This window comes from Anser cygnoides, chromosome 5 (genome assembly GCF_040182565.1).
Source record: "Anser cygnoides isolate HZ-2024a breed goose chromosome 5, Taihu_goose_T2T_genome, whole genome shotgun sequence".
Taxonomy (NCBI): domain Eukaryota; kingdom Metazoa; phylum Chordata; class Aves; order Anseriformes; family Anatidae; genus Anser; species Anser cygnoides.
The window spans coordinates 55488646-55503919 of record NC_089877.1 but is presented as its reverse complement, the minus strand read 5'-3'; the positions used below and the strand labels follow the sequence as shown (position 1 = coordinate 55503919).

General features: G+C 52.9%; 1 protein-coding gene across 1 annotated transcript; it reads left to right on the top strand.

The window, feature by feature from the left end:
- The first annotated feature begins 2348 nt into the window (after positions 1-2348).
- On the top strand, positions 2349-4358 carry ANKRD9 (ankyrin repeat domain 9). Its single transcript, XM_066998365.1, has 2 exons — positions 2349-2442; positions 3158-4358. Exon 2 carries the CDS (start codon positions 3226-3228, stop codon positions 4102-4104), a length of 879 nt encoding a protein of 292 aa, XP_066854466.1. The 5' UTR covers positions 2349-2442; positions 3158-3225; the 3' UTR covers positions 4105-4358.
- Positions 4359-15274: the final 10916 nt, after the last annotated feature.

Genomic DNA, 15274 nt, shown 5'->3' with positions numbered 1-15274 from the left:
GCCAGCCTCTGGGCCACCCTCCGGCTGCTCTCTGTGAGACCTCAAGGACTCAGCGTGCTTAGGCCTATCTGTAAGCCACTGCTGGGGCCCAAAGCACACCATGGCTGTAACTCTGCCTCCAGAGGAAAGCTTGGCCTGAGCAAACCAGTCCCGCTTCCACTCCAGAGACATTAATTGCCTACACAACAGCAAATTTGGCTTCGCGACTACGCTAATCTCCTGTCTCTGGGCTCAAACACAGCTTGGCTTACCCAGGCATGTGTGGAAAATGTGTAGAAAAGGCTGGCAACCTGGCTGCCCTGGCATCACTGTGCTGAGCAGCTGAACTGATGACAATGTCACGGCAAAACTGGGGAAAAGACTGGGTGTTTGTGGTCGGTCAGAGCCGTCTCCCGGAGCAGGCCACAGCACGGCACGCAGTGGCGGCAGGGCATGGGTGGGTGAGGCGATGCAGGACGCCCTCCCAAGGCCAGGGCTGTAGAATTAGCTACTTTTAAGCCATTTATTTTGATCCTGTGCTTCGGCAGAAATTATCCCATGCCTGAAATAATAGGATGCAACTGGACAGAAATGCTCCAGTCAGCAGAAAGCGGAGGACGTGGTTGTCCTCGGTGAGTTTTCATCTGGAACCGGACAGGAGCGGTTCACCGGCCGGCCTGCTCGGCCACACGGCCTTCGGTGTGAGCACCGGGCAATAGCCTCGCAAACCTGACCCAGCATAGTTTCAGTGTTGTTTTCCAGCTGGATGGTGGCTCAGGGCACAAGCAACAAAGGCAGCGGTTGTTCCTCGCCGCCTTCGTTCTCTCTGGGGTCAAGGGGAGCGTGCTGCAGCCTCCCTCCCTCCCTCCCCAACGCCCCAAGCGGCTTCTCAGAGAGGGCTGTAAGGAAACGTGACATCTCAGCTCACGCCTGGCTATTTCCCCTGCAAGCCTGTGCACACGCGCCTCATGCTGGGAAGCACGGAAGGCGTCACCCATTTCAGAAGCAAGGGGAAGCCTGGGGAGACCCAGGGCAGCGATATCGGAGCCACCGGCTGTGAACCCGGCAGTGACTGGCATCACCGCCCGCACGGAGCCCCAGTGCGCTTCCTTGGTGGCCCAGGAGCAGCACACCAAGAGCCTGGTGATCCCAAAGCCCGCAGTGCCCAGACCCCATGTGCCCAGCTCCCCATAGACCCCACACACCCTGGACCCCATTGGCCCTGGATGCACACGCCCAGGACCCTGTACACCCTGCAGCCCCAGCACCAAGACCCCAAACACCCAGACCCACAGGACCCCAAGCACACAGTTCCCTAATACCCACACCCCCAGGACCCTGAGCACCCAAACTCCAAGCACACAGACCCCCAACACCCCCCCCAGCACCCAGACTCTGAGCACCCAGAAACCCCAGACCCTGAGCAACCAGACCGCAAGCACACACACCCCAAATACCCAGACCCCCCAGAACCCCAAGTACCCAGACCTGCAGGAGCCTGAGCACCCAAATTCCGAGCACACAGACCCCCAATACCCAGACCCCCAGGACCTCCAGCACCCAGACTCCGAGCATGCAAACCCCAAGCTCCCAGACCCCAAAATTCCAGACCCCCAAGACCCTGAGCACCCAAACCCTGAGCACCCAAACCCTGAGCACACAGACCCCCCAATACTCAGACCCCCAGGACCCCAAGCACCCAGGCTAAAAGAACCCAGACCCCCCCCATACCCAGACCCCAAATACCCATACCCCTAAGGCCCCGAGCACCCAAACCCCAAGCACCCAGACCCCCCCTATACCCAGATCCTCAGGACCCCCGGAACCCAGACCCCGAGCACCCAAGACTGCCAATACGCAGACCCCCAGGACCCTGAGCACCCAGACCCTGAGCACCCAGACCCTCAGTACCCAGCTCCCTAGGGCACCCAGCACCCAGACACCGAGCACCCAAGACCCTGAATACCCAGACCCCCGGGACCCCGAGCACCAAGACCCCCCAACACCCAGACCCCTCTACCCACACCCCCAGCACCCCAGGCCCCGCCCCCTGTCCCAGACCACGCCCCCAGACCACAGACCACGCCCCCAAACCCCAGACCACGCCCCCCAGACCCCAGACCACGCCCCCCAGACTCCAGACCACGCCCCCTCCGTCCTCGCCCCGCCCCCTCCGGCCCCGGCCGCCAACTTTGTTGGAACTTTGCCTCCCGTGACGCACGCGGCGCCGCGGGGCCCCGGCCTCCCGCCGCAGCCAATGAGCGCCCGGGGCGGCCGTGGCGGCGGCCAATGGGCGGCGGCTGGACAGTTCCCCGGTCCTGACCGACCTCCGCGGCGGGGGGGGGGGAGCCGCGGCGGGGGGGGGGGGGGGGGGGGGGGCGGATAAAGGGCCCCGGCGGCGCCGTGCCGCGCTCCGCTCCCGCCGCCCCTCCGCCGCCACGGGCAGCGGCACCGAGCGGCCAGGTGAGCCCGGGGCCGGCACGGCACGGCACGGCACGGCACGGGAGGGGCCGCCGTGCACCGGGAGGGGGACGAGCCCCTTGCGCCGGCGGCGGAAGGGAGGGAGGGGACGGGGCTGGCGAGCACCGGGAGGCGGTTTCTGTAGACGGGGTTCCCGAGCGCTGCTGCAGAAGGGGGGGAGTCGGGCCGTTCCGGGTGTACCGGGCCGTGCCGAGCCGGGCTGTACCGGGTCATTCCGAGCCGTGCCGGGCCGTGCCGAGCTGTACTGGGTTGTACCGGGTCATGCCGAGCCGTACCGGGCCGTGCTGAGCTGTGCCGGGCTGTACCGGGTCATGCCGAGACGTACCGGGCCGTGCAGAGTCGTGCCGAGCCCTGCTGAGCTGTACCGGGCCGTGCAGAGCTGTGCTGGGCTGTACCGGGTCATTCCGAGACGTACTGGGGCCGTGCCGGCCTGCACCGGGCCGTGCAGAGCCGTGCCGAGCCGTACCGGGTCATTCTGAGCCGTATCTGGCCGTGCAGAGCCGTGCCGGGTGTACCGGCCATACCGAGCCGTGCTGAGCTATACCGGGCCGTGCAGATCCATGCCGAGCCGTGCCGGGCTGTAGCGGGCTGCACTGGGTCATATTGAGCCGTACCGGGCCGTGCAGAGCCATACTGGGCCGTACCGGGTCTCCCCGCGGCGGGTGCCCCCTGACGGCCCCTCTCTCTGCCCCCGCAGGTCCGTGCCGATGCTGCCCCTGGTCTCCGGTGCGGGAGGAAGCCCCCGTCGGACCCCGGCCGCCCGCCATGCCCTGGAGCGTCCGGTGGGTCGGCGGCGGCGGCGCCCAGTCGCAGAAGCAGTGCAAGAAATCCTCCTTCGCCTTCTACCAGGCGGTGAGGGACCTGCTGCCCGTGTGGTTCCTGGAGGACATGCGGACCATGGAGGTCTTCCACTGGGAGGACGGCGGCAAGGTGAGCCTCTACTCGCCCTCCGAGGCGCTGCTCTACGCCCTGGTGCACGACCACCAGCCCTACGCCCGGCACCTGCTGACTAAGTTCCCCCAGAGCGCCCTGGCCGTGCCCAGCCAAAGCTTCAGCTGCTGCCAGGCCTCAGCCCCGCACCTGGCCATGGCCGTGCGCTACAACCGGGTCCGCGTCCTCTTCCGCATCCTCAAGGCCGTGCAGGGCTTCCCGCCGGGCGACAGGGCCGGCCACCTGGACCGCCGGGGCTGCAGCCGGGTGGAGGGCGGCAAGACGGCCCTGCACGTGGCCTGCGAGCTGGTGCGCCCCGAGTGCCTGCTGCTGCTGCTGGGGCACGGCGCCTCGCCCTGCCTGCCCGACGGCGCCGGGAACACCCCGCTCGACACCTTGCTGCAGCAGCTGTCCCAGGCGCCGGCGGTCAACACGCGTGCCAAGCTCCTCTGCCTCGACTGCCTCTTCCTCTTCGTGCCTCAGGACGTGCCGTTCGCCATGAAGCAGCAGCTGCTGGACAACCGGCAGCGCTGGCAGGACCTCTTAGGGGAGAGCAGGTACCGGTGCCTGGTGGGCTTGGCTCCCCCGTCGCTGTTCGTCGGAGCCATGCGCGTCTTGATCAGGACCATTTCTCCCGAGCACTTCCCCGAGGCTCTGGACGATCTGCCCCTGCCACATTTCCTGAAGCCTTTGGACTTGAAGCTGGAGAGCTAGAGGGGGCTGCAGGGGAGCCTCCTGCTCGCCTGACACAACAGACTTGTGCTAAAACCCTACCGGTGCACGAAGCTGCTGAGGCAGCAGCCGCCAAGTACCTGTTTTAATTAGAACTGTCTTCTTTCCTTTTTTTTTTTTTTAAAAAAAAAAAAAAAAAGAATTGTATCTGGCACTTTACAGTATATTTTATTTAAAGATCTTTGTGGTGAGGTGAGGTCTACACTGCATTTTATAAAAATGTTATATGGCCTGTACTAATGAGGATATGTGGGAGAATATATTTGTAAATACATCTAAATAAACCAGCAGCAGATATGATCCAAACTATAAATCAAGCAGCTGAAAACTCCGAAATGGCATGTGCCTTGAAAAAGTGCGCGGGGGGGAGTATCTTCAAGTTAGGATTTCCCTGTTACATAAGCCAAGCAGTCCTGGAACAGGATGACTCCTTTTTAGCAGCTCTCCTAATACATCTTGGCAGAGATGTGGTCTTTTTTTTAAAGGCGCAGATGAAAGCTTCCTAATCTTGTACACAAAACCAAAGAGAAGACGTGTTATTAAATCCCCCTTAAACAAGGCTGGCAGGGATATGCAGCTGAACAAGCTGTATTTTAAAATATGCACGAGTACCAGTTGGCTTCCTTGCGACGTTCTTTCTGTTCCTCCTGCAGAGCCGAGGTGCTTGCGGTGCCTGGAGGGCAGGAGCAGAGCCCGCAGCCCCCAGCCAAAGCTGTTCCTGCCCTGGCAGGAGCCAGTGCTGGAGACCCCGGCCCCTCCGTGCGGCTGCTGCAGGGTGAGGTGCCAGCGCCCTAAGGGGTGAAGGAAGGTGGCACAGCTGGAGGCTTCTGCCTGCCTTCCTCTGTGTGCCCAGAGGGATTTGTTTGGGCCTGGCCATGCCCAGGAGGCTACAGCAGCTTCTTGCATGGATTCCAGCTCCTCCACTGCCAGTGCCCAGGGGGATGTGATGGCTTTGGGTCAGCTGAGCCCTCTGGGTACCAGGTGTCCCTAACATCCCTTGTGAGATGCTCCAAGATATGCAAGACAACCCTGCAGCTCCTCCAGATGGAACAGCCCTTTAGGGGTAATGTCCTGGCTGCAAAGCTTGTGTTTAGACCCGTTGAGTCCTGAGCAAAAGGTACTGAGGAGGCTTTTTGCTCTGCAACCTTTACTCTACAGCATCCTGGGCACTTGCGCTGCTCGCCCCCCTGTAAAACTGGCATTGCCTCTGCCTGCTCTGCAGGGAGTGAGCTGCGCTGGCTCCAGCAGCATCACAGCGATAGGAATCTCCTAGGCCACCGAGCTGCAGCTTTGCCTCTATTGTTGGAAGCCAGCAGTGAAACTGTTTTGTTGCAGTGCTTAAATTTGTAGCAGGGAGTTGTTTGCCACTTGAACAGTTTCAGCACTGCAGTTCCCTTTGGGATCATCACAGAACTGATGCACTGAGAGATACGAGGACACATTCAACACACCATTTTCTTTATTCATGAACTTACTTTGGTTAGAAAAAACATTTAAAAAGTCACAGAATGAGGCACTATAAGCAAAGCTATTCATGCTTCAGCAGAAGAGTGGTATTTCATTTAAAAAAAATTTCCGTACTGCATGCACGATAACAGATAAGCCATACCTCTGAAATTTGAGATGCAGCAGAAAGAAGATTGCTATTCTTAGACTGATGGCACTGAAAATGTTTCCTAGAAGAGCAAATGTTCCTTTTTCCCAAGAAACCAAGATGATACATGCTGTAACCAATTATCACGGGGGATTCAGGGCCCGTGTTGGAAAGCATGTACCTGCTCTAACTATTCTCTTCAGCTGCCTTGTTGAGGATAAAAAATACAGAAATCCAAAGAACTAATTCCTCTCTTTTTAATAATAAAAACTATAAATTGCTAAATTCTTCATTTGAGTACATTTTCCCCATTGCTTCTGGAGTAATGCTCTGGAAGCATCATCCATAACTGACAAGAAGTGAAGCAGTCAGGTCTAACTTGCACATAGGAGAGTGTCTTGAGGTAGGGGAGGAGGCAGAGGTGAGGTGACAGAAAAGCTTCATCAACCTTGCTGACAAAGATGTAATGTGCTTCAGCGATGGGGAGTTGGTTATTTGGATGGCATGCTGGAAGACGCTCCAGATTCCTAGCCAGGAGGTTAATTACACATTAGGACAGCAGGACAGGCTGGGCAGGACGTGGCCTCATCACCACCTGGATTCCATTACAAAAATCCTATTGCATCAGCAGCGTAGGGCAGACCCTCCCCGCACCTTGAAACAACCCAAGGCCGACTGCCCCTGTGATTCCTGCATCCCTCCTCCCACCAGCTTGCGGGTAATTCACTCAGTAAACAGAAAGGGTCCCCCCCCCACTCAATACAGCGTGACGAGTCCACAGGCAGCTCCCTGCTGTGCCCCTCCTGTTACTCTAGGACAGAAGTCAAGCCTGCTGCTGAGCCCGTGCTGCTGAAGGTCACCGATGGCCCTCGCTGCCTGCGGCTTGCTGGTGTGACTGGTGTGCTTCATCTGGACAGGCTGAGAGGAAACGTGGGCAAACTGCGCCGGTGACTACACAGATCACTCGCCCAGCTGGGCCCAGGCTTGTTTTCAAACAGTCACAGCTTGGAAAAAGGCCGGGGCTTCTCAGCCTGGGAACAGAAGGCCTCTGTCAAGCCGCAGGCCGAGCAGGAGGGGCAGCAGCTTTCCTCGGCCTGACTCGCCAGCACCGGGGGCCCTGGGGCACAGCAGAGCTCAGGCTCCACAGCCCCTTCGGTTCTCCATCCCTTGGCGAAGGTTGACAGCAAAAATGCCAGTGGCAACACCATTGCCAAGCCTAATAAAGCAAGCTGTGATGGTCCTTACGTCTCTGCAGAGGGGGATGGCCAGTGCTGCAGGCCGGGAGCAGGGCACAAAGGTGTGGGTAAGAAGATCCACCAAGTCCTAATACATGAGAGCCAAGGAGTAAGGACTTAAGGCACTTAAAAGCTTCTGTCTTACCTCACGGATTACTTTAGCTGCACAAGGCAACTTACTCATCTGTGGGAAATGCTTTCAAAAGCATACGCAGCAGTGTATAGAGCCAGCATTCCTGAAAAGCTTAGCCAGCTCCCCTAAAAGGCTGCTTTCTGTCATGAAACAATGAGGAAAGACAATAAATATTTCCCCTGTGTTGCTCAAGCACCTTCAAAAATGATTCCTGTACTACCCACCTTTTGGTGCAGAGTGGTTTTATTCACTGTGACAGGTAAAGGCCCAAACCACTTTCATTCTGAAAGCAAGGAGAGAGGAAGTACTGCATTACTTTCGGTTTTTCCTCCTTGCAATCAGCCCCTCTCCACAGCTCCATTAAACATTTGGGAGTCACAAAACCTGTCTAGTGTCTGCTGGAGGAGCTGAAGTATTTTGAGTAGCTCAGTCAAAAGATGGATTTGGGATCTTTAACATTCTTCTTTTATCCAGCATATTAAATAGTTAATGAACTTAAATTGATATGAACAGAAAACTAAGTGGCTTAAATAGTCTTAAAAAAACAACCCTTACTCTAACATCTGCCTCAGTCCTGCTCTCTGATGTACTCTCCTGCCATAAAAGCTGAATCTTTTTGTTCTTGCCATGGCCGTAGCCTGGTACGAGCTCTGCCAGAGGTGGGCACCTCACACTCAGCAGAAGATGGAGGAATTACACACACTTGAGAACCACCCCCTTCACGAAGATGCACAGACATGGAATATCGAGCCTAACGTCAGCTTAGCACTGCACGACGGAGATCTGCTGCAAATAGGTAAGGTTTCAGACATCTTCAGGGGAGAGAAAGGGAGCTGCTAATGATCAGGCTCCTCCGTGTGGACAGTCCCTGCAAACTGAGCCAAACGGGCATCGCCTAAAGGAGGAGAGGAAGCAGAGGAGCACAGAGCACGGGACTTGCAGGGAGAGGAGGCCTTGGCTACAGGCTGGGCTGTGATTACAGGCTGCTTTGAAGGTGAAGTTGAAAATAGCAAGGACAAAGACATGGTACAGAGACAGGAAAAGACAGAGACTAGAAATGGGCCATGGTGCTAGGTTTGTTTCCTAATCGCTATTTGTCCTGTGCCTAACATTCAAGTCATACAGGATTTTGACTTGCAATGTAACAAATCTATTGACATCAGCAGATCATTGTGCATTGCATCATCCCATCTTCAGATCAATGCCCCCAACTAAACAAACAAGAAACCCATGATATGTGCTTAATATTTAAACTGTAAATCCTTGCAAACCAACTTTCATAACACCATTGTTCGTGGCACGATTTCCATCACTGCTTGGTGGCAGAAGCCCTCTGAGGCTAGACCACCATGAATTCCCAGCCTGGCTTCAGCGGCCTCTCCTCCACCTGCAATGAGTCAAAACGAACCTCTGCCTACTCCTTGCTCAGACCACATCAGACTGTTCTTTATCGTCATGCACAAGAACCACATCTATGGTTTTGCAAGGCTGCTGCTTGCACTGGTTTACTCCTGCTCCTTCCACCACCAAGCAGGTACACTCTTTTGCATGAACAGCACAAAAATAGAAGAAGCAGAACTCTCTTGCAAAACATATCTCATTTATCAGGAAAACAGAAATGCAGCAATTTGAAATTAAAAAAAAATATATGCTTCACTATTACTAAAAGAAATGCAGCTGGTATACAAAAGGTTCTCCCCTCTTCCCTTGATGATCTCTGAAAGGACTGGTATCTCTTTGCCCAGTGGTTTAGCTGGTAAATGGAAAGATCACGTAAATCAACAAAGCAAGTCTTCAGAAGTCTCAGATGATGACAGACTCGTCATATTTACAGATTATCGCTAAATACAGTCTAAGTCAACCCTCCTCCTTCAGGAGAGCAAATTAGCAAAAATAAAAAAGTTCAAATTCAGGCTTGATGCAAACCATCCTGAGCCACAGTGAGCCATCTACATGCCTGGAACAGGAGGTAACACACCAGTCTCCCCTTCCCCACACTCCCCATCCAAAGCAAACTGGAGGGCAGGAAGCTCCATCAATCTCAACAGGGAGGCGAACAGGGAACCAGAGCCAGCCGAGCCTTCCTTTAGGCTCCTCTGCTGAAAAGCAATGGAAGGAAGCCAAAGGAAGAGAGAGAGAGAGGCCATTACTTCCAGGCAGAAAACACTTGGCTGCACGCCTCAGCCAGGACAGGCAACAGCTTCCAGCCCCGGGCAGGACCACAGCAGGGCCGCTCGGCTCCCTGACTCTTCCCCGTGCACCGCCAGCACCTTGTCTCCTCTCTCGCAGGCTTTGAGGGTCCCCTGCCTGTCCTCCCACGCTTGCTCACGCCCCAGCAATCAGGCAGTGTCCCCAGACCCTGGCTCAGTTTGGGGCATTCCCACGCTCTCTCTGTCAGCAAAGTTTCCCTGCCCAAAATTGTCCCTCGGCTCCTTTGTTCCGGCCGTGGCAGTAATTGCTGTTTTGATGTAGGAGTGGTGTTTTTGGCATTGTGCTCTTAATATTCGGACTTTATTTTATAATCATTGGGTTCCTTTTAATGGTGCAAGTAAATTATAGTAAACACATTACACCACATCACATTCATGTTTTTTAATAGTGTCATTTCCCTGACAACGTTTGAGGCAGCCCTTTAGAGCAAAGCCTAAAAGGATAAGTAATTTCTAGCTCGCAGTAAGAGAGAGAACCAAGTCCCTTGAGGAGCCGAGTTTTGAGTGTCCTTTCCTACAAAACCATCTGCTAGCGCTCTCACGCTTTCTCCCACTCCTGCAACAAGGCAAGCTATTGCTGGTTGGTGACTCAAAGCAACAAGACGGAGGGACTCAAAACCAAGCTGCTTTTAGTCCTTTTCTAATGACAAGTACGGGCAGGCGTGCAGCCAAAAGCAGGCTGCACAAAACAGCCTTGAACCAGTAATGGAGGTGACCCGAGTGACTGCTTGTCCTAGAGCTGGGCAGCCACCACGTCTGCGAGGCGAGGGGCACGTTGCTTCTGTCGCTTAAAGCACACAGATTTGCAGGCTTGCCCAGCAGATGGGATGCTAGGACCTCAGGGACCACAGAGCTAAGAAAACTCCTAAAAATGTCATAGGGCTTCACCTGAGAGCAGGGAACTGGTGAGACGAGAGGGATGAGCAGACACCTTGGCACCAAGGAATGAATCTGCCAGTGACCTCTGCTGCTGTCCTGTAGAGCTGCAGCATGCATTTGGCCCCGGCAGTCTGACGAGGGCCATCACAGAGCTCCCCATGCTCGTGAGGGGAAACACTCACACGCCAGCAGGAAAAGAGCAGCACTCTGTCAGCTTTGTTTCCTTCTTCAGATGCCCAGGGTTTGACTCAGCTTTGCTGCCGTCTCATCCTCCCTGCCGGCAGCAGCAGTAGGGATGTGGTTAGACCAAAACACCCTGGCAGAAAAACACCCTCTGAGACAGACCTGAGGTAAGGAGCTGCTGGGAGGCAAGACCAAGTGAGTCACTTGATGATTCACTTGCTGGATAGGGTAGGATGTTTTAAAGGAACGTTTCCTTCAAAGTTAAATGCCAGCTGCATGGCTAGGTGTGCGCGTATTGCCCAGGTCACCTTCAGTACGGGGAACTAGAGCATTGGCTCTGCTGCTGGAGCTCTGCACGACATGCTGGCGGGGGATGGCTGGTTCACATCCAGTAACATCATCCCGACCTTCCTGATAGGACAGCAAGGTATCAGCCCATCAGTCAGGGCCATGGCATCCAGCTCTAGGTGAAAGTCTCCAGGTGGATCTCCTCATAACCCTTTGTTCCAGCCAGTCTGATCTGGCAGGAGACTGCAGCTTCTCCCCAGGGTCATCACCCCCAGTTCGGGGCTGCAGTGTGAGACATTCCATCCTCTGTTCTTTCTCTCAGGAATTAAGTCCTCTTAGGGTGCAGGGGAAGCACTACCAGCATGGTGGTAGGTGAGAAGTGTGGCTGCCATCCAAGCTGTCCTTCGGTGCTGGAGACTTGGTAAGTCCTGGCTCCCCAGGGAGCCCAGACCCCTGGGGAAGCACAGGGTAGGAAGCACCCAGGTGATGGTGAGGACAGCACAGTCAGGCAGACAGTGGGGCCAAGCACAACATTTGTACCACAAACACTGCGAGAGCCTGAGGTCCTAATTCCTTGGTACCACGCGGTATCAGCCATGCTTACGTACAACACGCCTTAGTCACGATATGCCTGCAGCACTGATGCAGTGCCCACATAGCGAACAGCCAGCTCACGTCACATCTCCTCCCCTTACTAGTTTACAGAGCACACAAAGCAGTTACAATCCCGGCTCCTCAGCTGAAGCTTTTTCCTCAAGTGATATCAGCAAATGTTCTTATCACCAGAGGTCTCCGGCTCAGTAATTGCCCTGCCCAGCGGTGGCTGGTAACGCTCAAGTCTCACAAGTACTCACTCAGTACAAGCCAGCTAACAGCAGACCTTGTCCTGCAATAGTCCTTGCTGTCCCTGCAAAAGTCCACGCTGTCCCTGCAAACAGCATTTTTGCATGTACAAGTCAGGGAGTTATCAGGCAAACGTTTCTCCCTATTGCGCAGCTATAGGGAGAAACGGGGCCAAAAAGAGAGCTGCAACCCTCTGTGCTCTGCTCAAACAGCAAGTCTGCCGTGTTCCAGTTCTCTTTGCTGAATGATGGGAGGAGAAGAGAGGGGGAGCAAACTGCCTTGTTGCCCCTGATAGCGAGCGAGTAACTTGACAAGCTAGTGCCAGGCAAAAGAAGGGGGGGGGGTAACACAGGGCTCGGCTCTGCCCACCTCCAGCGCATGGGAAAGGCTCTGCTCAGTGACTGCTGTGCCTTTCGGGGGTGCTAAGCAGCACTGAACATTCGCTCTGGGAGGTGACAGATCCCGGCTGGTAGCCTGCATCTGCCTCCATTCACCTTTTCAGCATTAGCAGTGCACACACGGCAGAGTGGCACCGTTCCGCACCAAACCTAGGACACCAAGCGGGGAGGGTATTCGGAAGTCTTTTGTTCCAGAAGCAAAAGAACTCCTTCCTGCCTTCTGCTTGGGATTTGATGCTTTAGAAACTGGTTGCTCAGATACCAAACAAATCTTGTGCAGACTCTCTGCTAAAACAAAAGCACAGAAATTTATGCAACCATATCCCTTGCTTCAGCCCGTGACCTTACCAAGCTCCATTCATTAATCAGGCTGTGCTGAAGCTTTACTCAGTACAAATCTGACACCGATGCAGTGACTCTGCAGGGATGGGACACACACTGAACCTGCATTTTTGTAATGTGATGTTGACCACAAGCGGCCTTGATGACCTAGGCATTAACTATAGTGTGGCAGAGAGATGTGTGCCCTCAATTAGATGGTCTCTGTGAAGGGACAAGTCAATTTGGCCAGCTGAGCCAACGCCTTTTGGTTCAGCTGGCAAGAGGGCAGCACTGTGACAGCAAGCTGTGAGCTCAGAGCCTATAGAGAGCCCATATCCTTTGTGGTATCAAAGCATTAAGCACTAACAGGGTGATCATGGAATTTTTGGCTGCTCTCCTACTTTCCTGATCTCTGCAATGGGAAAACATAATTCCGTATTGCTTTGTTGCTATTACTGAAGGATGTACTTGTCCTAACGACCAGGCTGTTCTCAAGCCCACACCCTTATTGTAAACTGCAAGCTTGACACTCTGATGAATTTCTGGTTAATGAGGATCACACCGCCCTCTCTCACCACCATGGGTTACTCCTTTCTGAGCAGCGTTTGGAAGCCACTCCCAAGCACAGTAAGTCTGCCAGCAGCAAACCTTCAACTTCTGCTTTCTGTTTGCCTGCTCTCCTTCTTCACCTGCCTACAGGTAAAGGCAAGTTGTCTGCTGACCATCACTTCAAGAGCGCTGCTGCTACCAAAGGAGAAAACAGAGAACAACACGTGATGGCTCACTTTGATGCGAATTACTAGGTAAAAAATAAAAAAGTAACAGAACACAGCTCAGGCCTGATGAAGACAAAGTCTGATGCTAAATGTGAGCATCCACTTGTGGAGGCATCACGTCTGGGGAGAAAGATTATAGAAACCAGCATCTACAGACTGACAAAACAGATTTACTACCTAAGTTACCCATTTTCCTATTATAAATCTGTCATATGGTTCTAATGCCAAATCACCAGAGGTCATATAAACCTCTCTCATATTATGCTCTTGACACACTGATTTTGAAAATAAAAACAACCAAAGCAAACAACCCCCCAGGTACATGACGAGCATTACAGGGTTATGCTATACACACTGCTAGCTGGTGGTTGCTTTCATGCCCCTCCTACCACAAAGAGCAGTGTTTTCACACCGGCTTTTTTCACATCAATCAGCCCTAGCTGTTCTTACACAGAGGCTGAAATAGTTGGAGGGCTGATCTGCAGACACGCTGAGTGTCTGCAGCACCAGCTGACACCACTGTGAGAGGCACGTGCTCTGCACCTTCAAACGCCCTGACTTTCTGCTAACACCATTCACGTCTACCAAACCAAACCAAACAGCACGAGTACTTAGACATGAAAACAAGCTGACACCACTTACACAAAGAAATCAGGCAAAGCAAGAAAAGATCAAATGGCTCTGATCTGTGATCGATGTTCTCACCCCTTGATATCATTACAGGGATTGTTCCCTTTATCCGTTGTTAAATGCCTCACAGAATGGGACTGCCACCACTTCCTACCAAAGACAACAGCGCAGCCTAGTAAGCTTTATTGTGAGGAAACTTTCCTGCCACTAAGCCCCTTTGCTCATTCTTCTTCCACAGGTCAGAATTATTCTCTTTAGCATCTCCTGAAACAATTGTATCACCTCTACTCACTGTAGCAACTGTGGATTGTGGGCGTTCTTCAAAGGCTCTGATTTATTTGTGGGTTTTGTTCGTTTGTTTGCTTTTCCTCCACAAGGCATTCTCTCTGCTCAGTTCATTATTAACAGTGGCTTTCTCAGAACATCTTTTCTGAAATTCAGGTGCTTCCAGCTGTTTGTAGTCACCTAGATGCAAACACATCAGTATCAGAGGGAAAAGAGACTACGTCAGCACTATTGCAACGTGCAAGAGCTTCACCCAGGACCCAAACTGCAAACTATATAAAACCTACTACACAGGTCCCCTGTGACTTGTCTGCCTCTTGAATATACGCATTCCTGCTCCCCAACCACTGGCACAGAGTGGCTTCCAAGGATTGTTCTTGCTTATCTGGACTACATCAGAGACACCAGGATACAGAGGAAAGAAAAAGATGGTTCCTTCCCCAAGTGTCATCCATGTCAAAATTTTTGTTTTCCTTGGCAGCGACTCAAACACTTGGTACCTGGCTATCACTTCAAAGTAGATGCATTTATTTTGCAAAATCACTTGCCTGGGATGGCTTCCAAAAACATCCCTTAGTTGGCTGGACAAAAGCAAAATTGCCTCTGGAGGCATCATATGATGAAGCCTTAGATCCTACTAATAACATTCCTGAAGCCACATCCACAACAATTGTAGTGAGAGCTTTGCCATAGATGTATATAGGACTAAACATGAAAGACAAGCGTTCCAACATTCCCTACTTGTCTGGCTGTGCTTTGACACTAATAAAAACCATCATCACACTTGGCCTTCTTAGTCAAAAGATTGTTTATTTTTCCAGTCGCCACCGTATGGTTTTACTTGTCACCAGTATTTCTTGAGCTTATCATGATAACTCATGTCAGACACTGTAAATCTGCTGTTGGGAAGAGTTAAACTCAGTCCAGGAGATCAACGATACCAGCACTAATAAACAAAATAAATTCATTTTCATAGTTGTCAGGTTACACTTGCCTTCCCTAAAAGAATAAATATGTACACACTTCTACTGCAGCAGTGTTTCCGAACAGTGATTCTCATCTGATGTTCCATCGGGCACTGCCAAGTGGTCCATATTTGCTTTACAGAAGTGTGTTACTTCTCTGCTTTTATTAGAAGCCTGATGGAAAAAGCACAGGAAAATCTGGAGGAAAGTTTTAGTGGTGACAATTGAGTGGTCAATTCACACAAGAGTTTTGGAAATCACTGTTTTAAATTTATTCACTCTGTACAAGTTGGTACTGCTAAAATAACAGAGATCAATAATGAAAGATGAGAATCTTGAATGCAGGAAGCAAATAAGATAATGATATGCAAATCACCTGGGTACACAATCAGAGACAGCTCTAATAGTTCGG

What these genes read in the sequence shown, in the direction of transcription:
- ANKRD9 (XM_066998365.1), top strand. Translation starts at nt 3,226, where the DNA reads ATGCCCTGGAGCGTCCGGTGGGTCGGCGGCGGCGGCGCCCAGTCGCAG.